This window comes from Barbus barbus, assembly GCF_936440315.1.
Source record: "Barbus barbus genome assembly, chromosome: 41".
In the NCBI taxonomy this organism is placed as follows: Eukaryota; Metazoa; Chordata; class Actinopteri; order Cypriniformes; family Cyprinidae; genus Barbus; species Barbus barbus.
This window is the reverse complement of record NC_136719.1, coordinates 24,647,609-24,673,388: the sequence shown is the minus strand read 5'-3', so window position 1 is coordinate 24,673,388 and position 25,780 is coordinate 24,647,609. Positions and strand designations below refer to the sequence as shown.

At 36.5% G+C, this 25,780-nt stretch overlaps 1 protein-coding gene across 1 annotated transcript in view; it reads right to left on the bottom strand.

Annotated features, from left to right (window-relative positions):
* The window catches only part of LOC306860946 (pleckstrin homology domain-containing family G member 4B-like), a gene marked incomplete at both ends in the record, with an annotated part of 94,966 nt that overhangs the window by 68,461 nt on the left and 725 nt on the right, over positions 1 to 25,780 (bottom strand). Inside the window, one exon of the mRNA XM_079402972.1 lies at positions 24,092 to 24,160. Within this exon, the coding sequence (XP_079259098.1) occupies positions 24,092 to 24,160 (69 nt within the window). The remainder of the gene's footprint in view (positions 1 to 24,091; positions 24,161 to 25,780) is intronic.

Below are 25,780 nucleotides of genomic sequence, written 5' to 3'. Positions count from 1 at the left end.
TGGACGGGACCTTCCTTAATTAAAAGCCCTTTGTATCAGTGGGGGGTTTGATTGATTGTGCTTTTGGGTGTTGTGGCAAATCTAAAGACCACACGGAGGGTGTCGCTCAGCTCTGCGAAGGGCTTGCGAGAATAAATCAGCATTTAAAACAAACACAGCCGTTCGTCTCAATTAGCGCAGGCGCCGGTGGGTCATCGGCACAGTTTAGTTGAAGGTGGCCGCAGATCCGAGTCTCTCCACCACACAACCATTAGACGGCAGGCGCTTTTAATGAAACACTTTATATGTGTGATGTCAACAGGGATTTATCCTTTGGCTGTGATGCAGGATATGCCTCAAACAGTGCGATCAGCATCCAAAATTAACCTTTTACACACCTGCCAAAGGCATGTGCATGGAGAAATTCACTAGCCATGAATATATCTTGCAAGCATGACTTTATTTTGCATTATGTTTATTAAAAAATATGTTTTGTGCAATTGACAATGGAGTTACTTGTAGGCTAGAATTCACTCAACAAGGCTGCATGTTAGATAAAATAATACAGTGAAAACAGAAATAATGTGAAATATTATTATAATTTAAAATAGCTGTTTTACATGTAAAATGTGATTTATTAATCCTGTGATCAAAGTTTAATTTTTAGCATCATTAGGCTACTCCAGTCTTCAGTGTCACACGATCCTTCAGAAATCATTAATATGCTGATTTGCTGCTCAAGAAACATTTCTGATTATTATCAATGTTGAAAACAGTTGAAACCTTGATAATTTTTAATGTATGAAAGTTCAGAAGATCAGCATTTACATGAACTCTTGCAACATTATAAATGTCTTTACTGTCACATTTGATCAATTTAATGCATCTTTGCTGAATAAAATTATTAATTTCTTTCAAAACAACAATTGCCCCAAAATGTTTAGATAAACCTTTAATGATAACCCATCCGCTTTGGTTAGAAGATGTGCGGGTTGCATCAGTTGCTGATGTTTTCTTCAGTAAATGGTTTGCATTTCAAGTAGTTGAATCAGTGAAGGTCAGACTATCATCTTACAGTTCAGTTTAAGCCATATACGATGTTGCCAACTGGCGAGTAGTTGTTTAATGTATTTGCCAAGGCCAGTTTTTACTCGTATTTTCCACTTGGCAAGTGTTCATTTGGATCGTGTATTGAACAGCACATCAGTGTTAAATGAATGTTTTAAAAAATGACATTGCTGTTAGTATTGCATTGTTTGAATGCAGCTGCATGGGCTGTAAAAAACATGGTTTACAGTTGCCTATAGCAAAACCTAATTAGTATTCATCTAGCTAATAGTAACTGTTGACTGAAATTCTTGTCTATCCCAAGAAAAATGTTCTAGAATGTCAAAACTGCACCAATGATTTTAAAAATGATTCGAAAATGTAAATCGTTTTTGGTGTTTGTTTAAAGGAATAGTTCACACAAAAATGTTAATTTTCTCGATACTTTACTTGCCCTCAGGTCATTCAAGATGTAGATGAATTTGTTTCTTCACAGATTTGAAGAAATTTATTTTGTGAGGATTCCATCACCTGCTCACCAATGGATCCTCTGCAGTGAATGGGTGCCGGATGCATTATCAGAAGCAACAGTTTGAATTAAAAACGTCTTAATTATGCATTTGTTTCTGGTTTGATCCTGACGCTTCTGTGTCTTGGAGAGCAATTGAGGAATCTATTGTTTATCTGTATAAATTGATGCATCTTGTTTGTTCGGGAGTTCTGCTTAGGCAGTGTACATCTCGCTTTGGTCCCATTGTTACCCACCTCCTCTCCACATGGAGGGATGTTGAAAGACGTTCACAACTAGCTACAAAATGGCCTAGGCTTTCGCCTATTTTCCACAATAATAACCTTTTGTCAGGCATTACTCCATTTCATTGTCCGCAATGGACTCATAATAAAGCAAACACTCTGGGAGATATCTATGATGATAGTGGTTTAAAATCCTTCCAGAATCTTAAAACTCAATATAATCTGCCAGGCACCTTCCTTCTACATAAGTATTTGCGCATTAGATCGGCCCTACGGGCGTATGAGGTGCCTTGGAACTCTCTGCCTGTTCACCCTTTACTCAAACTAATCCTTCCTTCTGAGGAATCTCCCTCCTCTGCTTCAGTCATCTATCTCTTTCTTCTTGAGCATTCATACAAACCTTTATCTATTACTTCTGTTTGGGCTAAGGATCTTAATGAGGATGTGCATGTTTTATTTTCCGATCAGGTATGGGGTATGTTTAAATAGTCTTCTAAAAACCCCAATCACCAAATGATTCATTGGAAATTGCTGCATAGGGTTTATTTGACTCCACGTTTTTATATGAATCTGTCGTATTCTCCTAAGTGTAATCTCTGTTCCCAAGGAGTTTTAGGCATGTTTTTGCATTTTTTGGGGGAGTGCCCCTCTCGCTAACGTTTTTGGACTCAGCTCTCACTGGACCTATCATATTTGTTGGGTACTGAAATATGTTTGTCTCCGCGCCATTTTTTCATGAATGACTTTTGGGACTTCACCTTGTCCGTCCAACAAAGATCTTTACTGTCAGCTGCTCTCACAGCAGCAATAAAATAGCTGGTCAACCGTTGGAATCCTCCTCAAACAATGGACAGATGAACCTGGACTGTGTATTTATTGGACATTATCTCGATGGAACTCTCTACATGGATCTAATGTGAAAACTGTTAATTCATGGCATTCAGCTTTTAATGTTGTGTCTTTGTTAAAAATTATTTTATTTTTATTTATATATTAATATGAATTAATATATTTTTATTATTATTATTTATTTTATTTTAAATATATATATATATATATATATTTTTTTTTTTTTTTTTTTTTTAAGTCTACCAAGGGGTGGGGTGGGTTCTAAGTTTGTACAGCTGCTTTTTGTTTTGTACTACTGTTCCACATAATAAAATTCAATAAACAGTTATGGATTTGTTTCTTACAAACACAGCTTTTCACTTCACAAGAGGTTAACTGATGGACTGGAGTGGTGTGGATTACTTGTGGATTATTGTGATGTTTTTATCAGCTATTTGGACTCTCATTCTGACGGCACCCATTCACAGGTCAGTAAGGATGCAATTTATCCTTCAATTGCACTGTGAGTTGCTTGCTGAGGTTTCAAATCCTGATGTGTAAAATCAAAGTTGCATAGCTGGAAGTGTCAGCATTCACTATTTATTTTCAGGCCTTATTGTCATTCTGATTATATAAAGAAAATAAAAAAACTGGCTTTGAATTTGATGCAATAGGGAGAAAAAATCAATGCAAGCATATAAAGCAGTTTGAAGCTCTGAGTGTATGTGCACTGGATGCATAACGTCATCTGTTTCTCTGGAGGTGATGTTGTTTTGACACATGCAAGATATCCGAGATACTCTCAAAGTTGGTCTTGTGCAGATCATACAGTAGTGCAGAGAAAACTGAAGCAATAAGCCTCAGTTTTATTAGCTTTTTCTTCTTGAGTGGCTTTTTGTCCTTAATAAAGCATCTACATAAGGTGATGTGTTTTTAATGAAGCTTTATTGTTGTCGTTTAGCATGCAAATTACATCCAGTAAAGCTCCTTTGCTCTCACAGTTACAGCTCTGTTGACGTGCATGTTGTGTTGAGGAAAGAAGCATTAATCTGCTGTCCAATCAGACAGACCCAGCATTATGACATCATGAGCAACCTCATATCGAATAGTTAATTATTGTGACAATAGTCACGTGACACATGTTCTTTGTTTACCGCTCTCAAAGGACCTGAGAGGAACACAGCTGTAAATGAGGATGTTGTAGACCGTACCTGCTGTGATTATCAGGTGAAATGAATGACGTCATAAGTGTCAGGAGTGATTGATTATATACATCAGAGAAATTGAGTGTGAAATGGTGGAGTAACAGAGGGTCTTTTGTGTTGGCCGGTGCTCTGGTGGGAGGATTGTGGGTGTTCAGTATATATATATATATATATATATATATATATATATATATATATATATATAGGTAGTTGATGTATCAATGTGTCCTATGGTGTGACGGAAAAATGTAAAAAATAAATATATATATATATATATATATAATAATCCTCTAACATTGAAGATAAACATCTCTCATGCTATTTGTAACTTTAAGAATGAAGATACATTTTTGTCATGTTATTTGTATGTTAAGGGTTTTTTTGCTACATTTTTGCTATGCCACACCATAGGACAGTGGTTTTCTAACCTGTCCTGCAAGCACCCCTGCCCTGCACATTTTATATGTCTCCCTTGTCAGACACACCCAGTTCAGGTCTTGCAGTCTCTACTAATGATCTGATGAGTTGAATCAGGTGTGTCTGATAAGGGAGACATACAAAATGCGCAGGGCAGGGGTGCTTGCAGGACAGGTTTGAAAACCACTGCCATAGAACACAATCCAAATTTTATTTGTCAACTACACACATATATATATATATGTGTGTAATTGACAAATAAAAATTGGATTGTGTCGATTAAAATATTTAACCGCGATTAATCGGATGATTGTCATGAGTTAACTCGCGATTAATCGCAACTCAGTCACACATTTTTATTTGTTCTAAATGTACCTTAAATTAGTTTTTAATACCCTAATCAACATGTGCATGGACAAATATGGATGCTTTATGCAAATGTATGTTTATTATTATTGAAACCATAGTCAACATAGAGCATGAAGACTAGACATGTTTCAAAGGTCATAGATGTTTTTCAAAGAAAATTAGACACATGAAAAAATTAATTTCCAAGTTCCCATTGCTTCTCTTACTTTGCACTGAGCAATTTACTTACATAGGCTAAACCTTTTTACATTTTTGCAGGACAGGGCAGCTCACTTCTTCTGAACATGCAAAATGTACATTTATTATTTATTATTATATTTGTTTGCCTCTCTCTCTGTGCCCATACTGGGTTTTGATGCAGTATCATTTTGATTTTCATTTATATATTTGACTGTTTCTGGAGTCAGACAATGGAATGAATATGAAACAGTGACTGAAAAGGGATCCATTAAGACTTCACAACCAGCTCTTCTTTCCAATATATTAATCTGCACAAAATCCTGATAATCGAGCCATCGTCTGATGAAATCAAATACACATAAGATAATGACAATAACTGTGCTGTGATTTCGGCTATACTTGCATGTAAAATTAGAGAAGCAACATAATATCTGTGTTTAACTGAAAGCGCTGCTCCTCTGAACAGAGCAGACGCACAGAGAGAGAGAGAGAGAGAGAGAGAGAGAGAGAAAGGGGTGTGCGCGGTATCTCAGTAACTAAATAAGATTTGGGCAAACCCTAAATATTTGTCACTAGGCGCTTTTTTGAAGAGGGGAAAAAAAGTCGCTAAAGGGGTCTGCAAAGTCGCTAAGTTGGCAACACTGTGCATCTCCATTTCTCCAACCACGAGCTTTGCCACGGGTCAAGCAGAAAATAAGCCCTGCGTTAATCGCACGTTAATAACATTTGCGTTAACCCATTATTAACTTTGACAGCACTAATATATATATATATATAATATTACAAATTATATTTAAATAAATATGATACATTTAAAAAAATATATACTAAAATTAATATAGAATTTAATAATAATATGAATGGTTAATTAGAATAAATTAGAATTTAATCCAATCAGAGCTTTCCATTTTGTGTACAATCAACACGTATGTTCATCAAATTACATATATAATATTTATTTCATATAATGTATATAATTATATAATATCATTTATATAATTTATAATATTTATATTATAGTAATATTTATTTAAAATAACTATTTAAAATAACATTTAAAAACACAAAGTGCACTGAATTCGCGAGCTCTAATCTGAAACAAAGAATGGCTGATTGTTTTCTATGTGATTTTTGTGGGCAGCTGTTGGCCTTTGCTGGTGGTCCAAAGTTAGGTTATGCTAGACTAGATGTAATTCAATAAACATGCTCCATTTATACATTTAGTCTATTTGGAGTGTCATCTCAATACTCAAAGTGACATAATGCCAAGATCAGGAACTGATGCGGCTAATTGGAAGATTTACCAAAGGTGGCAAGAAGACTCGGGCAAAATGTCTGTTTGTAACCTTTGTAGAGACACAAATAAAAACTATTAGAAGTGAAAATGCTAAAATAACCATTGGCATAGTAATAACCGAGGTGCCTTCGAGCGGTTACTTTCATATTCATGTTTGTTTTAAGACATTTCTCCACAGGCTATTCACACTTAACTCAATATATGCAAAGTTATTTGAATAATAACAGAAACCCTTGGGTGCTAAGCACGCTACTTTATGAAAGACTGAATATTTTATCTACAATAGCTAAATTATATATTTGACTGAATATATCCACATTTGTGTAAGTTTATGTCTTTAGAAATAAGTTTAGTGCACAAATATAATTTCAGCCAGATTGCAGAGTACAAAAAGACTTAATGCTAAAAATGTTTTTTTTTTTTTTATTCTTGTACAGCCAACATTTCTGAATCTTGAGCCCATAAAAAGCTCATAAAGGTGACTGAAAGCAGCTCTTTACCTCCGTAATGTGTATTTGTTGTCCTTGAGTGTGGATGTATTTTTAGAGAGGCCACTTTTACACCAGGGGGCTTTTGTAGAGAAAATTAGTTATATTTCCCATCTAACAAACACTTTTACAGTAAAGCAGTTCAAGATGAAGAGAAATAAGATCTAAAAGGAGCAAGCGGGTCTTTGTAGAGTCGTGCATGAGTGTTTATTTACAGATTGTGTCACGTTCGTCACTAGATATATTGCCTTCTGATTGGTCCATTGCAGATATTGTTGTATTATACTGTATTTTCCAGAATATAAACACCTTGTAGAGAGAGTTCTGCAGGGATAATATTCTTTTATAGTCCAAAACCCAAAAACGAGTTAGTGTTTTAGCACTTCCAGTTTCATCATCCTGAAGTCCATAGGTTTTTTTTGAGTGGGTTTTTGGTTAGGGTAAATGCTTGATATAAGGTCTGTTTTATTCTATGACATAAATCAGTAACACATCAGTTGTGATTTTTTTAAACGCTTTTACTTGCCTTGAAAACGGCAGATGCCAACAAGTGTCTAAATTGGACTACAGAGGACACTGAACAGGTAAACGTATCTACTAACTAGTTGCTTTCACAGCCTCATTGTGTTTGTAATCACGGTCTTGCAAACGTCACTAGTCAACATTTGAAGTGGATCAAAACCTTCATCAAAGTTGTCCTAAAACCAAAATGTGTTCTTGTCTTAGGACAACTTTGATGAACTTTTTTGATCCACCTCAAATGTTGACCACTATATTATAACTCAAACTTTCAGGGGAAATGTTTTTAAATAAAGACTGAAAGAATTTATAGCCTGCATTTGGTTTTTTACTTCTATCGATTGTATTTAGACTTCAAAGTTGGGTTTATTTGTGAAGATTATCATGAACAAAGTGTGTAAGAATCGTAACTTTTGTTATAGTCTAAAAGCCATTGGAAAATCCTATTGGGTTTTTGTCAAAGGAACTAGGGGGATGCTAACTTCCGGGCTGGCATTTTTATTCTCAGCTTCGACTTGTTTTCCGGAAAAATGGGGAAATGTGATGGCATATTTCAAATCGCGTTCTCCAAGAGGATCCTGCACCAGCCGAGTCATTGATATGAATGGAAATGCTAACGTTTAGCTTTCTCCCGGTATTGTAGACCTCCACGGCTTTGATCTCAGGTCAGTTCTCTCAAGTTCTCGTCATATTCTTGGACTATTTGTCTCCATGACCACTGCCCTTTGTAGAGCTCTTGTGCTTTAGGTCATTTTCTGTCAGCTCTGATCTCTCACGCTGGTTCTCTTGAGCCCAGACTATCCCCTTCTAAAATAAGCCATCACTTTCGTAACTCGTCAGGTATTTAGAGCGTTTTGCTTGGCACGAGCACTTTAAACCATCTGATGGGCATGGCACTTAATTTACTATAATTTTCACGTGACAATCCACCTGATGTTCCTCTTGGAGCAGCTTGTGTTAAAGCTGGCGGAGATTAGCCACCGTTTCCATTCACGGAGCCATGGTCCCACGTCACCATTCCCGTTCTAATTCAACTTCCTCATTATTTTAGTGTCTCGCAGCAGAATGAGAAAGAGCGACAGAGAGGGAGATAAGGAGAGAGCATGAGGAGAGACAAATGGAGAGCAGATTGTTGAAGTTTAATTGAATCCATCAGAGAAATTAAGGGAGCCGGTGGCGCATTTACAATATGAGATTTGCATTTCTTCCGTGTTTGTCATGTTTGACAGCGTTCGCGTCCCTGTGTTCATTTCCAGACAGAAGGACCGCGTGATCGCTTCCTGTAAGTGACCCACGCCTGTGAACTTGTCCAATCAGACGGCAGCAGTGCATTTGCATGTAAAAAAAGACGCATCTCAGGGGACGTTTAGTCCCCCCACAGCTAATGACGCCGTTTCCCTGGGTAATTAATTAGTTTCTGAGCAGAAGCAATGCGGAGTGTGGTAATACCAGATGTTTGTTCTATTTACTACTGCACAGTTGAAAACGGCAGCAGTCTGTTGGGGTGTTCCTAATTGTGTAATTGTGCCTTCAGCGATAAAGATGACGAATGCTTCTTTGAATGTCGGCCCCCTGGAAGGGCCCTTATCACATTATGAAGACGAGCGCACCAGCAGGGCTAAAGTTAAAGCTCATTTGTTTGGCTCTGCTGCATTAGCGGCACTAAAACATGCAAACTTTCAAAGTTCAGCTGGGTGTAAATGCCAGTGTTCAGGTCTGAAATATTATCTTACTTATTAAAACTTAAGTTTGGACTGCATAGAGTGCTGCAGGGATGACAAGTTAGCATTTTAGCACTTCTAGTTCCATTGTCCTGAAGTTGTTGTTTAAATGCTTGACATAGGGTCTGTGGTGAACACAAGCTCAAGATATTTTATTCAACGACATAAAATACATCAGTAATACTCCCTTGTGATTTTTTTCAACGCTTTTAGTTGTCTCGAAAAGTTGGTTGCTAACAAGAGTCTAAATGGGACTAAAGAGCTCAGACATTAGACGTCATCATGTCGAACAGGTAAGTCGCTTTTACAGACTGAAAATTAAGTTTGTTCATAGCCTATATATTTAGCTTATTACTTCTGGAAATTGTGTTTAGTCTTCAGTTGCATTCATTTTTGAATATCTTTAATTAACAAAACATGTAAGAATCATTAACTTTTATTGGTCACAGAGCTTATTTTCTGCATTAATCCAAAAGCCTAGTGGGTTTTTGTCAAGGGAATCCCTAAAATATCTTAGGGATCATCCACATGAAGCCAGAGCTTTCCCTATCCGATCTTTTTTCCCTCGTTCTAAAAAAAAGATTCTGTAAACACGGCGTTGTCTCAAGAAATGTCTGCACACACCACTGAAAACACCTCAAAATTATGTAGTATAGATGCCAGACCAGTATGTGGCGCTGTAATTCTGCAACTGAGATACACTAAAAATGGAGAAGAAGACTTGGAGCATGTGCATAAACCTTGCGTGCTGTATGCAAACCCAACACAACAACAAGAAGTTTCAGCTAATAGGCTCAGTATCTTCTGCAGCACGAATGGCATGTAGTCCGTCGTTGTTGTTGTTGCTGTTACGTGACGTAGCGGTGTCTGACTAGGGTCGAGACGTGGGGTGATGGCATCATCGTTTCACAAAATATATGGATTGGCTGTACAAACGAAAATGCAAGGGTGACATTTTTATTCACTCTGAGACCCGGTTTAAAAAAAAATAGCGGTTTCAGTCTCCTAAAACACCGGATCCGTCTGGATGAAACACAGATTTGATACAAAGTTTTTAAGTATACAGCTAAATGCGTCTCAGTGTGTATGGTCTCAGTTGGCCTACTAAAATGCACATTTTGGCATGAAGAAATGCATTTATTTATTCTGTTAAAGTCTGAAAGGAATTCTTAAAGGAATTACACCATTGTTGGATGAAAAGTGTATTATAAGTATTGTGTATTATAAGTATATATCTTTGCAAGCGACATGTTAATTGCAAATATTTAATCAAATTATGTTGTAGATATTTTAACCATTTTTGGAGGACTCTTAAAAATGTTAAATGTACTTTTATTTTCGCAATTTTCTTATTTAAACTGAACATTTACAGCTCAGAAAATACTTGCACATTATCAAAGATGGCATATGCACCAGGCTAACAGGGAACATTTTCAGAACATTTTGGCATGGTTCACTCAAAGTTATGAGCAAATGTTCATCAGTAACCTTAAAAGAATGGTTGTTTCAAGTTACCTGGTCTTTAATAATGTTCACAAAACGTTACCGCAAAAACATTATTTATACATTATTCATGGAACGTTTTTCTGAAACATTGTAGTTGGATGTTTGTCTATCATTTTTCAGAGAACATGCAAAAGTAAATTTCCAATAATATCTGCAAAATTCCAAAATGGAATGTTCCCTTAACATTTGCATAACCAAGAAAACACGTTTCTGTAATGTTTATAGGAAAATGTTTAGAGTACATTCAGAAATAGCTTCATAGCCTCAAGTGCCCCATATGTATTTTTGAAAATGACCTTTCATTCAGTGTGTAACACAGCTCTAAGTGAATGAAAACATCCTGCAAAGTTTTAAATCTGAAAGCGCACAGTGTATAAAGTTGTTGTCTTTCAAAAGAACGAGTCGACTCTGAATCATTGAAACGAGTCATTTTTAAAACAAATCTTCAGCCGTTTCATGTTGATGTCAAAATGAAACATTAGCATATTGCCCGCCCACTTATTGCTACTAGGTGCTGCTTTTGGAGCATTAAAAATAGCCGTTTCCCCGGTAACGGCTTTACACAAATCAGCACTGCCCACAATCACAAACACTGCTTTAAATTAAATCGACCAATCGGACCAATCACCGCAGATTAGCATCTCGCAAAGGAGGAGTTTGGAAAAATTAATCGTTGAGGGAATCGTTTGGTAGTCATTGAGCAAATAAGGTAAAGATAAATGCATATTATAAGAAAATGAAACTGTTTTTTGACCTGCATGTCAACCTGTTGTTGGGGACTCTCAAAACCAAAAAAAGAATCCTTCATAACCCATAATAGGGGCACTTTAAAGGTGCACTAAGTGATTTTTGCCAAACGATGTTGATATTTGAAAGAACCAAAACAAACACGCCCATAGCCCAATAGGACCTCGCCCTTATTTTGATATCTCCGCCCCACACGTACGTACACAACCTTGACAAAACGACGATCGTGGAAACAAGCGACAATGACACACAAGCATATTTAAACAAAGGCCAACACAGATAAGTTGTGTGAAACAATGCAAAATAAACGTTACTCGCCTATCAGAAAAAAACAACGCAACCTCGGTGTCCGATTTGAGCCCTTCCCGCTCCTCGTCTTCATCGCTGGAAAGCTGCTCCGATATTTACACAGGTTCTACCTTTGCCTGATCGTAACGCTTCTTTTTAATGTTTTGTTCCGCCAATATTTTCCTCTTTTTTAATCTTCCAGTTCTCTCTATCTATAGTCGATCTGCTAATATCTGTCCTGTACACTCAAATTGACTGCTCTATCATTACAAGACATGCCCCTTACTGCCGATGCAAGTGTGTTTTAGGACATGGTCCGACATTGCGGTCAAAAGCGTTTTTCAAAAATTGCTTAGTGCACCTTTAATGAGAACATTAGCAAAACATTCTTAGAACATGTGTACTTCGCTGTGTACTTCGGCAGAACGCATTTGCAATAAATGAGAATACAAATGGATGGCTCTCGTCAGATGTTATAGACCTCATTGGTCTGTTCACAGAACGAGTCAAAAAGAGATTGAGACCGAAATGACTTCCAGTTCATTAGTCACAACTGAAATTGAAGGTGAAGTTGAGACCATTGCATTACGGGATACAGCCATTCTATGCATACAGAAATTCTGGCATACATAGTGCAGATATGTTAAGGTTACCTGTCCATTCGGCGTTGAATATAGAGGTGCTGTAATGTGCTACATTTCTGAGCACATATTCTAATTGGAAAATTTCTGCTTTCTAGGCTAACAAGCTCTAAAATGCAGAGCGTGGAGCAGACAGAACAGCAGCTGGGCCTTTGGTTTGCTTGAACAGCCATGTTCCAGTACAGGCGAAACGTCGCCAGCACTGCTCAGATGAAATTCAAGCACTTAAATCCCTCTGCGAAGTGCTTCTTTCCCTAATATTTACATTTAAATGCATTCATTCGTCAGATAGCGGTTCGCTGTTGGTGCATATAGTCAGAATGTGCCGTGGATGCAGTTTAACACGAGTAAATTCATGCCTGGCAGCGTCAAATAGCTAAACGTTCAGAAAAATCCAACAGACTACGCTATAAAAAGGCAATCTGGGATTTAACAGCGTTCTTTGTGTCTCATTGTCCTGGAAGAAACAGTGTTGTGAGATAAAGAGCACAATGAAGGAAGAATGCTAGTCAATAGCACAATGTAAAGGCTATATTAACGTAGGAGGAATTGTCATGTGATACTATTTCAAAAGCAATTCATATAGGATCACAGGGGAAGAAATAATTAGTGGGTCTTGTTATAAGTTTATGTAAATGAATGTGTGTTGGCTGTAGATTTCATTCTGTTTCCACACACTGAAGAGATTTGAACAGATCTACAGTAAGGAGAAAATAAAACAGTAGAAATAAAAAAAAAAGAATCCTTAATTTCAGTTTTTTTTTTTTTTAGCTGTGTTACAAATCAGTGTGACGAACTGAAGCCTGGTGCACTACACAGTGTATAATTTTGTCTGTGCTTTGTCATTATTGAGTGACAGATTGTACTATGACCCCACTTAACAGTCACAATGTAATGCATCATTGCAAAAAATGTAAATGCACATTTGTGTGACAGTAGCTCAGCTTTTTTCGAAACACAGCAGCTTTTCCCAGTGACATAACATAGTTTTTTTTTCTGTCATTTGCACTGTTCTAAACAGTTTTTTCTCTCATTTATAGAAATTAATTCATGCTAATGAATCAGTTCATTCAAATGATTAAACCAGTTAAAAACAGCTCAGAGATTCATTTGAGTCTTTGCACAGATGCTAGCGTGAAATTTTGAATGTGGCTTTTTTTAGTTTTATTATATATTATATAAATTATTTGTATTATATTAAATAGCTTGTAGCAATTTAGCAAAACTATTTATCCAATGAGATTTACAGTGCCCTCCATAAGTATTGGAACAGTAAAGACAAAATTGCTCTGTTGGCTGTGGAGTCAAGACATTTGCAAATATGATTAAAAGATGAATATGAGACAAAACTACAGAATGTCACATTTTATTATTAGCCGTTTCCACACATACATGTTTTACCAAATAAAAAGAACAGCACTTTTAGAGTTCATCCCACTCATTGATGTGAGCATAAGTATTGGGACAGTTGAACATAAGGCAGATATAAAAGATTAAAAGCTATTATTTAGTTGCAGATCCCTTGCACACAATCACAGCAGTGAGTCTGTGACCCATAGACATCACCAGACTCTTGCTCTCATCCTTTGAAATGCTTTTCCCAGCCTTTAATGCAGCCAATTCCAATTGTTGTTTGTTTTGGGGAGTTTCTGCCTTTACTCTCCTCTTCAGCTGGTGAAATTCAAGTTAAATCAGATTTAAATCTGGAGATTGACTTGGGCAATCTAAGACTTTCCATTTCTTTGCCCTTATACATTCCTTGGCTGAAATGGCAGGGTGTTTTGGGTCATTGTCCTGATGCAATATGAAGCACTTCCCAATGAATCTGGTGGCATTTTCTTGAATATTGGTAGGCAAGATGGTTTTGTACCCTTCCAAATTCACTCTGCTACTGTCATCATACATTAAGTCATCAGTAAAGTCAAGAGGGCCTGTTCCAGAGTCAGCCATGCATGCCCATGCCATGACACCACCTCCACCATGCTTTACAGATGAGGCTGTATGCTTGGGATCATTGCAGTTCCCTGTTTTTCTCCACATTTTTGCTTTCCCATCACTTAGATAACGGTTCATCTTTGTCTCATCGGTCCATAAACACAGTTCCAAAACTCTTCTGGCTCACCTTTGTGCTTTTTTGCAAACTCTAATCTTGCCTTTCTATTTTGGTGCTGGTCAGAGGTTTGCATCTTGCTGTGTAGCATCTGTAATTCTGTGTCAAAGTCTCCTGAGGACAGTAGATTGTCAGAGCATCACCCCAGCTTTCTGGAAGTTGTTGGTGATTTTACAGACACGTCTTTTAGGGTTCATTTTCACAGCTTTTATGATTTGTCTGTCATCAGCTCCTGTTGTTTTCTCAGCCGATCAGGTCGTTGTTGGTTGCTGGTGTCACTGGTGGTTTCCAAACTCTTGATTTCTCCATGCCCTTTGTTTTTGCTACAACTCTAATTGACTTCCTCTTTTCTTTCAGCATCCAAATTGCTTGCTTTTCTCTCAAAGTCAGCTCCCTCGTCTTCATCCTGGTTTGTATGTGTCATAATTGAATGTAAGATTCAGAATAGAGAAGTAATGGATATAACTGATACGAAACATTCCCTGCTTTTAATATCTGAAGAATTAATGCAACAGGACACAGCTGATCTCTTAGAAAGACCTGTGAGGCAACTGCTCCAATACTTATGCTCACATCAGAGAGAGGGATGAAACTCTAAAAGTGCTGATCATCTTAGCTGGTAAAACATCTATGTGTTGAATCACCCAATAATAAAACGTGACATTCTGTAGTTTTGTCTCATATTCATTTTTTAATCATATTTGTAAATGTCTTGACTCCACAGCCAACAGAACAATTTTGACTTTACTGTTCCAATACTTATGGAGGGCACTGTATATCTAAATGAAATGCACTCTAATACTGAGTAATTCTTGAAAGTGATTATTTAAAATAGTTTTTATTTTTAGATTTTCAGTTTTTATTTTGATTTTAGTTTAAAGTTTTGTCATTTTGTTGTTTTCATATTTTTATGTTATTATTTAAATTTTTAAATTGAAATTCATTTAAATTGAAATTGCATTAAATTGAATTATTATTATTATTAATATGGAGTTTTAGATTTTTATTTTTTTACATTAGATTCACCTTTATTGTCATTGTGCAGATTGCAAGTACACAGCCAATGAAATGCAGTTTTATATTTCTATATACTTAGATTTTTATTTCTACTTTAAATTTAATAATTTTTGTACTTTATTTTTGTACTTCATTTTGTTATTTCAATTATGTACATTTTTAAATATATATATATATATTTTATATATTTATTTGAATAAAGTTTAATTTTTTTTGTTTAGAGTAACAACACTTAAGTGATTGTTAAGGTATAGTGTGTAATGCATTGCTGTTTGGTTGCTAGGTGTTTTTCAGATGACTTGCACATCCTGCAGGGCATGTTGAGATGCTGTATCAGTCTATTATCAAGTGCTGGCTAGTGGCCTTGAAATCGTTTGACAAGGTAAATGGTTTGCAGTCATGTCATAACCACTTCACTCTCTCTGACCCCACAAGCTGTCCTCCGCCTTCACCTTTAACCTCTCATACATTACCTTTGATGAAAACCTCAGGCAAGCATTTCTACAGCAATGAGATTTGACCAGGACTCATGAAATATTCATTCTCCGTCATTTAATGGCACACACAAACACACGTCTGGAAAAATCAAACCCCTCATGATTTGCCAGTTATTACAAACGAAATAACAGCTCAAACCCAGATCTGCTTCTCAAAGTCAACATGAAATGGCGTTTGCAGCCCATGCTATATGTTATTTAATGAGATAACTGCGGAGATGGACTTGACTTTTTCCATCAGGAATTGTTTGGATGATAGTATGTGTTTCATATCAGAATGGAGTCTGAGTTGAATATGAGTTTGCAGTGGATTATGGGGATCTGAAACAGTAGCACACACTGGAACTGGAAATTGAAGGCAGAATGTCCTGTCCTAATGCTAAATGATGTTTTATTAACAAAGTTCGGGAGGAGCACGTCAGATACTTAGCCTAATTAAACACAAGTGGCACGCAATCAAGTCAATCAACACACGGATATAAATACAGCTGACATACCTCCACTCATTCGATGGTCTATCAGCATCCCTCCACCACCAATATCACTAAGTTCTCACCACACCATGGGGGATACTCTGGGATACGCGGGCCACTCCAGAGCTCGGAGCCCTTCCCCAGGACAGCACGCCAACTACGTATTACCATACTCGCCAAATACACATTACGTAACTCGTGCTAAATATATGTAAGTGTGAACTCGTGAATGTTGCTTGTTTTGTAGTTTCATTATTTGGTATTATTGTTTTTTTGTTTTTTTTTTGCCTTTATTGCATTAACTTTATATTAAATAAATGCATCACCTTGCAGCAAGAATGCAAAAAGACGGCATTACCTAAAACAATGATTAAATAGCTATTTGGATATTAGCTATTTTAACAGCTATTTGACTAATATGACGTATTGATGAAGACAAAGTCAGTCCTTAGAAAAAACAAAACTTTTTTTTGTAGATTCATGCACGATGAGACTTAAATCATTAAGCAAGATACTACAGGTGAACATTTTAACAAATACATATCAGCATACTTCCATGATGACAAGTTTTCTAAAAAGTTAATGCAAATGATGCATAATGAAATTATATATGCACCATTTTGAATAGATTTGTAGAGCATAAATTTAAACACCGGATAAAGCCAGGCTTACAATTCTTGTTTAATTTTGTTGACACACAACATTATGAATTAGTACATTATGAATACCTTTATAATTCATTAAATGTAAAAGCTTTAAGTAAAGTTTTACCAAATACATACCAATAAATCAGTGTGAATAATATATGAAAAAACCCCTCAGTAAAAACCTTCAGAATATAGATGGGAATAAAACTGCAAAGTTTGGTGTATGTACTGTAAGTGCTGCTAAAGTGGAGAAAAAAACTTTTAAATATATGTATTGCAATCGAAATACAGAAGCAAATAGATAAAATACAATAAAATAAACACTTTAATGTGTATTTTGTTCCACTAGTCTGAAAGAAGATTCACAAAACTACATATGAAATTCAGCAGGAAGTATGAAAGTAAAAGGTAATATAGAAACAAAATTCACCATGTTTTTATTTATTTATTTAGTCATTTAGCAGACACTTATCCAAAGCGACTTACAAATAAGGACATAAGAAGCAACCAAAACCAACAAAAGAGCAACAACGTGCGAGTGCTATTACAAGTCTTGGTTAGACTAATGCAGTACAGATTATTATTATTATTATTAATTATTATTATTTTTTTAATAAAAAGACATATAGATAAAATTAGAATAGAGAGTGCTAGAGTTAGAGGGTCAAGTAAAGATGGAACAGATGAGTTTTTAGCTGTTTCTTGAAGATGGGTAAGGATTCGGCTGCTCGGATTGAATTGGGCAGGTCATTCCACCAGATGGGAACAGTTAATGAAAAAGTCTGTGAAAGTGTTTTTGTGTGTCTTTGGGATGGTACAATAATGTGTCATTCACTTGAAGAACGCAAGCTTCTAGAGGCATATAAGTCTGAAGTAATTAATTTAGGTAAAGGGGTGCAGAGCCAGTGGTGGTTCTGTAGGCAAACATTAATGCCTTGAATTTAATGCGAGCAGCTATTAGTAGCCAGTGCAAATTGATGAACAGAGGCGTGACGTGCGTTCTTTTCGGCTCATTAAAGATTAATCTTGCAGCAGCATTTTGGATTAATTGTAGAATTTTAATAGAATTGGCTGGAAGACCTGCCAAGAGAGCATTGCAATAGTCAAGTCTGGACAGAACAAGAGCCTGAACAAGGAGTTGTGTTGCATGTTCTGAGAGAAACGGCCTGATCTTCTTAATATTGTATAATGCAAATCTGCAGAACCGGGCAGATTTATTCATTTTTAGGAATAAAATGTTATATAAATCAGTCCGAATTTTGTATATGAACAAACCCCACAGTAAAAACCTTCAGAATATAGACATGGTTAACACTGTTAAGTTTGGTGTTTGTAAGTACTGCTGAAATGGAGAAAAAACTCTTTAAAGATATGAATTGTAATTGCAATATAAACACAAATTGATAAAGTGCAATAAAATAAACACTTAAATGTGTATTTAGGATATTTTCTTTACACAAGTCTGAAATAAGATGTGTTATGGAAGCAAAAGAGCACCAAAGTTGACCAGTGCATGAAAAACAATGGTTGTTGGGAGTCCATTTCGATTTCATCCTGACTTTAAAAGCACGCCTGCACATGATTTATGTCTTTAATATCACATTAATACCTTTTTCAAAAGACTAAATCTAAAACTGTGCCACATTAGCATCAGTTTCAGGCTGGTGTATTCACAGATCCCTGGCCTATCGGTCACTATCAATAGACTAATGCTAATGCTTTGCTTGAGAAAGATATATGGGCCACTTTAGCGTTAGTACAGTAGGATAATGGATCTAGAAATCGAGGAACGGCTAAGAGAAAAGCTGCAGTGCATAATCAGCGTTCTTCCTCCATACCACTGCATTTAATCCCAGTTCAGAGAGCTGGCGGCTTTAGTACTGATTTCCTGAGTAATTAAAACAGGGGAAAAGCTCATTTAGCTTTACTTCTCTCTCCGCTGACGGGGTCGGTCGTGGCCTGGGATTTAAAAGGGAATTTGACCGAGAAGCTTCATGCCCCGCATGAATTTACTGTATATATCCTGAGATTAAGCTGTTACACTTTTCTTTTCTTCCAAGGTTCAAAGTCGCCATCCGTTGGCAGCGTTTTATTTATTCCTCAAAGAAGTGAACAAAAACACAATTATGTAGGAAATAAAAGCAATTAATGGTTGAGGTGAAAGAACTTCGCTATCCAAAACCTTCACATTTCATTATAAAGTGACGTGTAAAAAAACTAACTAGTGAAATATTCCTTTAATATCTAAATCTGCTGGCCTGCTGTGACTAATAAATAACCATCCACCATTAAAGTTGGTTGAACGGCTGCTGAAACTAAGTATGACTTAAATCTTGCTAATATTGTACGCAGCATGAATGCAAAGGCAAGATGGTGACATATTTTGTGTCGCATAATTACTACTTCTAAAGATAAAGCTGTAGGTTTGTTGGAGTTCAGTTGGGGGGAAGTTGGAACAGAAGTTGTTTTAGCTCAAAGGGTTTTGACGTGTGGAGCGTGAAGGGAACATTCAGCATGCGTTCGGAGCGACACGCGTCCTTAATGTACAGCACGGCTCAAAGAAATGACTGCAGTTTCATGTGGGGAATAAAACTGGCTTGTGTTAATGGATTGAACTGGTTTGCCTGATAACATTGCATGAGGCTATTTTTCTTGGTTATTGTGTACATCAGGGATGGGCAACTTCGGTCCTGGAGGCCCACTGTCATGCAGAGTTTAGCTCCAACCCTAATCAAACACATCAGTACAAAAAATGGTCTTCAAGATCATTAGAAAGCTACAGGCAGGTGTGTTTGATTAGGATTGGAGCTAAACTCTGCAGGACAGTGGCCCTCCAGTACCGAAGTTGCCCATCCCTGGTGTACGTAGTCGGTGGCTGATTTTTAGGGGCAAGATATAGATAAGTTTGTTTCTTCATCAGATTTGGAGAAATGTAGCATTGCATCGCTCACCAATGGATGCTCTGCAGTGAATGGGTGCCGTCAGAATGAGAGTCCAAACAGCTGATAAAACATCACAATAATCCACAAGTAATCCATCAGTTACTGTGTTGTGAAGCCAAAAGCTGCGTTTTTTTAAGAAACAAATCTGTCATTAACATATATTTGTTTGGAACTGTTTTGGACTGTTTTCGTCTGTAAATGGTGTTTGATCGGTGCAGAAAGCAATATTATGGATAGAGGACTTGTGTTTTAGCTGGAAACAATGGTTTGAAGTTTACAAACATCTTAGTTATAAATTTGTTAACTGATGGACTGTGGTGTGGATTACTTCTGGTGGATTATTGTGATGTTTTTATCAGCTTTTTGGACTCTCAATCTGATGGTACCCATTCACTGCAGAGGATCTATTGGTGAGCAAGTGATACAATGCTACATTTCTCCAAATCTGATGAAGAAACAAACTCATCTACATCTTGGATGGCCTGAGGGTGAGGACATTTTCAACACATTTTCATTTTTTGGTGAACTATTTCTTTCTTAGTACGAATGACATGCTGCTGATATTCAGCTTGGTGCTTTAGGAAACTCGTCTTTCATTTATGGTTAAATGTGCACTCGTACTCTACCTCTATGTTTGGTTTTGGTTTAATTTAATCCCCGAATAAAATCCAATTGACAGCGATCGTGTATTTACCACAGAATATGGCGATGGCCAACAGAGCAGGTCGATCGAAAACCCCCGAAACACCTTCTGGATTGACAGCAAAGGCAAAATGTTGATGGATCCGTCTGCCTGCTCTCTCATGCTGTGACTGATGAACACGGCATGGGCTCTTTGGCAAGAGCGTCTCTTTTATCTGCTCTCAGGACTGCTCGACTGCACACTCAGACACTTGTGAACTGCAAATGTACAGTGGGATTGACCCGCGCTCTCAGACGAGCCACGCTACGCCTTTCTTCTCCGTAATTTAGATTTCCTGAAGCAGCGGCACCATTTTTGCTCCTTTCTGTGTGTTTGTTTAATGCGAGCTTTGGATTGGTGGTGTTTTATGTGATGCCTTTTGAAATACAGATCAAGTGTGGCTGAAATTTAAAGGTGTCTTATCATAGAAAACATGATTTTTTTTGCTCTTTTGAGCTGGAAACATTTATAACGCAAATGCTTATAACATACTCTGACAAGACCGTTTATGAAAACTGAGGTATAAGCATGCACATGTTGAGATGTGCACTGAAGCCGTATGACGTTATCATTTCAATATATAATTGGTGCATTAATCAGATTTAATTCAGTAAAGATTTGGAATTCTTTTTTAATAATCAAGAAGCAAAGCATTGTGATATGATTTTTTTTTTTTTAGACTGATTGCTGTGTCATACATATGTGACCATGGACCACAAAACCAGTCTTAAGTCGCTGGGGAATATTTGTAGCAATAGCCAAAAATACATTGTATGGGTCAAAATTATAATTTTTTTTTTCTTTGATGCCAAAAATCATTAGGATATTAAGTAAAGATCATGTTCCATGAAGATATTTTGTAAATTACCTACCGTAAATATATTAAAACTTAATTTTTGATTAGTAATATGCATTGCTAAGAACTTCATTTGGACAACTTTAAAGGTGATTTTTCTCAGTATTTTGATTTTTTTGCACCCTCAGATTCCAAATTTCTCGGGCAGATATTGTCCTATCCTAACAAAGCTTATTTATTCAGCTTTCAGATGATGTATAAATCTCAATTTCGAAAAATTGACACTTATGACTGGTTTTGTGGTCCAGGGTCACATATTCGTGCTTCAGACTGTGTGTGTTTCTATTTAACAGCAAAGATTTGTGATTAGACAGAGAGAGGGAAATTTAACTCAAATGGACTGGTGATTCTGCTTTTTTTGCTGTCTCATTCTAATGAATAGTGAATATATTTCAAATGCACAATGCGAGATATACTGTACAGTATGTACCTGAAGTGAACATAAGTCTAGTTGATGTGTTTCTTTATTTTATTTTATTGCGAATTTGAACTATTTATCTGAAGTGAAGAAAAAATCACTTACTGAGGCATTAATTAATTATTGTTTTTTTTGCATTTGTTAATAATAATGTTTCTTTATTATTTTATTGTGAATTTGTACTGTATCTGTAAAAAATCACTTACTAAGGCATTAATTCGTTTTATTTATGCGTTTGTTAATATTTCTTTATTTTAGTTTTTTTTCTATTTTGTTATTATTAAAAAAAACATGTATTGCTATGGTAATAATTGCATTTACTTCAGTTTTTCATTGTTTGAGTAAATTATTTTTTTCCTCCTTTTTTATTTTTAATAGTAAGCATAGCACATAAGTTACATTTCTGGAGGCATTAACTACTTTTATTATTGCATTTGTTTTCATTTATTTTATTATATTTATTACAATAATCACATGTATGTATGTTTGGTTTGATTGTTCTTGTTAACATTATATATATATATATGCATAATTTTTATTTCTTCTAAGACTGAATACCACTTTTTTGATGAATGTGGTGATAAAAATATGAGGTCATATTTTTACCAGGTCATTTTATTCATTGGCCTCTGGTCACCCATCATTTTTTTAAAAGTATTTCTTGAGCTAAGTATTTTTTTTCATCTAGAATGTGTGTAGTAGGGCTGTAGTCAAGTCCACCTTTGTCGAGTCCAAGACAAGTCCAAGACCAGGACTATCGAGTCCGAGTCAAGACCGAGCCGAAAGAGGTTTGAGTCCAAGTCAAGTCCAAATGAAACAGTCAAAACAGAGAAAGAAAATAAAAGCATCTTCTTCAAAACCACATACTTAACTATTGATAATTTATGTGACACGAGAGACAGCATATCTTCTGTTCTAAGATAATCATTTTGCATTATTATTTGTAATGATATAAAAGCATGTGCAGCAACACTGTAGGATCAAATTAGAAATTAAAAAGTTGAAGGTTTTTTATTTGTTTCTATGCTGGACGACATAAAGGCAAAAATATAGATTTTCATAGAATATTTGACCAATTTAACTAGTCTAAAATTTAACTACAGCATGATTCAAGCAACTCTTTCTTTATTAAACCTCTAGTTAAAGAAAATTCTATTCTAAGTGCACCACACATATGGAGTTGTCATCATGATGTAAATATTAAACAAATCACTAAATATCTTTGCAGATGAGATGCATGAACTACAACTACATCTTGTACAAACTTTTCTTATGCATATTATATGTTCAGAAATAATACAAGAAAAATGCTTAAACTCAATTTTCAAAATGACTGAAGGTATAACACCTAGAGTGCTATTATTAACAATAAATGCTCTGTAAAAACAATGAACAGCAGTTTTCAGCCTGTCACCCTGATGCAAACATGAAATATCAGACATACAGTAGTAGTTCGTCACGGGTTTTGTATTTCATTACGCTGCTTTTCCATTGTTTTTCTATGTAAACATGGACGCCTTTGACTGTTGCACTCGCGTCTCTTGCAGTGTCTCGTGCATGAAACGGCTTTCTAAAAATGCGGCGCTCTAGTTATTAAAAGATTTTTAACTCCAATCTTCTTGCATTTTTTCCTATTCCACTGCCCTTGCATCTTTGTCAACACAAAAGCACATTCTGTGTGAATGGCATAGAGAGCATCACGAGAGCGGTTAATCATGTGCGCTGACATGCGGTTGGATCATTCTTCTCTCTTTACTGTTATTGTCAAAGTGTCTAATTCTAGCGTTTGGTAATATTTCTATTCAAAATCGCGATTCCTGGATTTATAAAAAATTCGACCGGACTCGAGTACTACAGCCCTAGTGTGTAGTGGCTATTTTATGTAATGTGACACATTTCTTCATCTAGTTACCAACCGGTCTGCGAGTGGATTGGATGTGGAACTGGTTGCTGCAGATCCAGCCCTGATCAGAGCTTCATAGTGTAATTTCTCCCTCTCAAACATGACATTTTCACATCAGTCACCCACTTTATTCGTGAGTCATAAAGTGATATTTCTACATAGATGAGTTCTCGCAAAGCCTTGTTCAATTCAGCAGCTACAGAAAACCAATTAAATTAAGGCGAAAATATCAGTGCGCCGAGTGGAAAATCAAAGCCGCATCCGGGCGAATTTAAACTGGGGATTGAATTGTGGCACATCTCCTGAATTTGAATAGAAGTATATAGAAGAGATCTTCAGATAGCGAGTCTCTTTCTTCGTGAAGTGGAGCTCATACAGTGCAGATATCATGTTGTTCTGTCAGCGATTTCCCCGAGGGGGAAAACAGAGAGACAGAGAGAGCGATACAGAGCGACCAGCCGCGGTTCGGTCTCTAGATCAGGTTGACAATTGAAAAGCTCCACACGGAGCCAGAAGAACTCCGACTGACACCATCATTTAGCGTCTCTTCTCAAGACTGACCTTCATCTGGGAGAAAAGACCTCGAAAACCCCTCTGGCGGAGCTCCAGACGGACATACGGCCCATGATCCTGCACGGGAGCCAGCGGGTATTTCAGTTCAGGTTTCTGCCTCACATTTGGGCTCCACACAAACACACTCAAGTATTTTGATTGAGAAGTTTTGACATTATTTCATATTCCAAACTCTCATTCTGACGGCACCCATTCACTGCAGAGCATCCATTAGTGAGTGATGTGATGCTACATTTCTCCAAATATGATGAAGAAACAAACTCATCTACATCTTAGATGGTCTGAGGGTGAGGACATTTTCAGCTAATTGTCATTTTTAGGTAAAATATAGCTTTATTGAGGCATACTTAACCAAACGATGAAGTCTATTCCAGATCAGATCCACGGGCTGCTCTTGTAAACAATACTAACCTTTTCCAAACAGTAGATCTGAGGGAAAGTATGCCCTGCAAATGTCCTTTAGCTTCATGAAACTCTATCCTGCTTTGATTAGTTTCAGAGGTCAATGTTGCAATGGGCAGTTCTGCGAGATATTTGATGAATAATGTGATTTATCATGACAGGCCTGTTGGTTTCAGGCCGGCTGCAGGACTTACAGTAATGCTTTCCAATTACAGTACACTAATTAGCGCAAGGCCGTTCTGAGTTCAGCAAAATATTTTCTATTTTGGTTTACAGAGGGAAGCGGAAGGCTTGAACGCAGTGCTGTTTATTCACTCTGTAATCGGCCCACTCTATAACCACTGAAGTGCTCTCCCAAGGGTCTCCAAAAACATTTTTTTTTTTGCTCTGTATTTTTGTTCCCAGTGGAGCTGTTGTTTTTTAATTTAATCAGCGCTGAAAACAGCCCAACAGGGACGAATGAGGGGTAAAATACAGCCAGGGCAAGAGCTTCAGGAATTATATAAAGGAGAAACCCACTTTCTGGAAGAATGCAACCTGCAGGGCAGACCGAAAACTCTGTCTCTCTCTTTCTCTCTCTCTCTCGTGCTTTTTCCCAGCATGCCGTTTCCAGCTAATCCCTGCAGTTGGAATCGCTGTCAGTTTAAGACGGTGGAGTTTGAATCTGCGCTCATGACCCGTTTCAAGCCGTTTTAATCCTGCCAGAATATCTGCGCCATAATTCATTCACTTCCTCACTTTCACCCAATGAGCATGTGCTGCATGTTTTTATTAGATATATTACAAATCTGGCTGATAAGCTCACAATTAGACAGTTTTATTGTAACTGATAAATAGCCAATATTAAAATATAGGCTATTTATTGCTAAATAAAAAGTGTATTATTTACACAATTTTTTCTAAATAAATAAAATGAGTCATTTTACAAGTAAATTTAGGCATTACAACATTATAATGAACAGTATGACAAACGGATTTAGTTTTTTTTTTTTTATAAATATTGTTATTATTTAGGGATTTGTTAAACATTGTTAAATTTAAAATTAAAAAGTTTTTTTTAAACATGGCGAAGATCATCTAAAACTTTATTAGAGAAATTTTAAAAATATTAAAAAACCACCGTTTTCATGTTTTCGTGTGGACGGCGAATCTGTATATTTTCTGAAACGATGACGTCATCAGCCCACGTCTCGCCCCTAATCAGACACCGATGCGTCACATAACAGCGACAACAACAACAACAATGTCAGACTACGTGCCTGTGTTCGTGCTGCA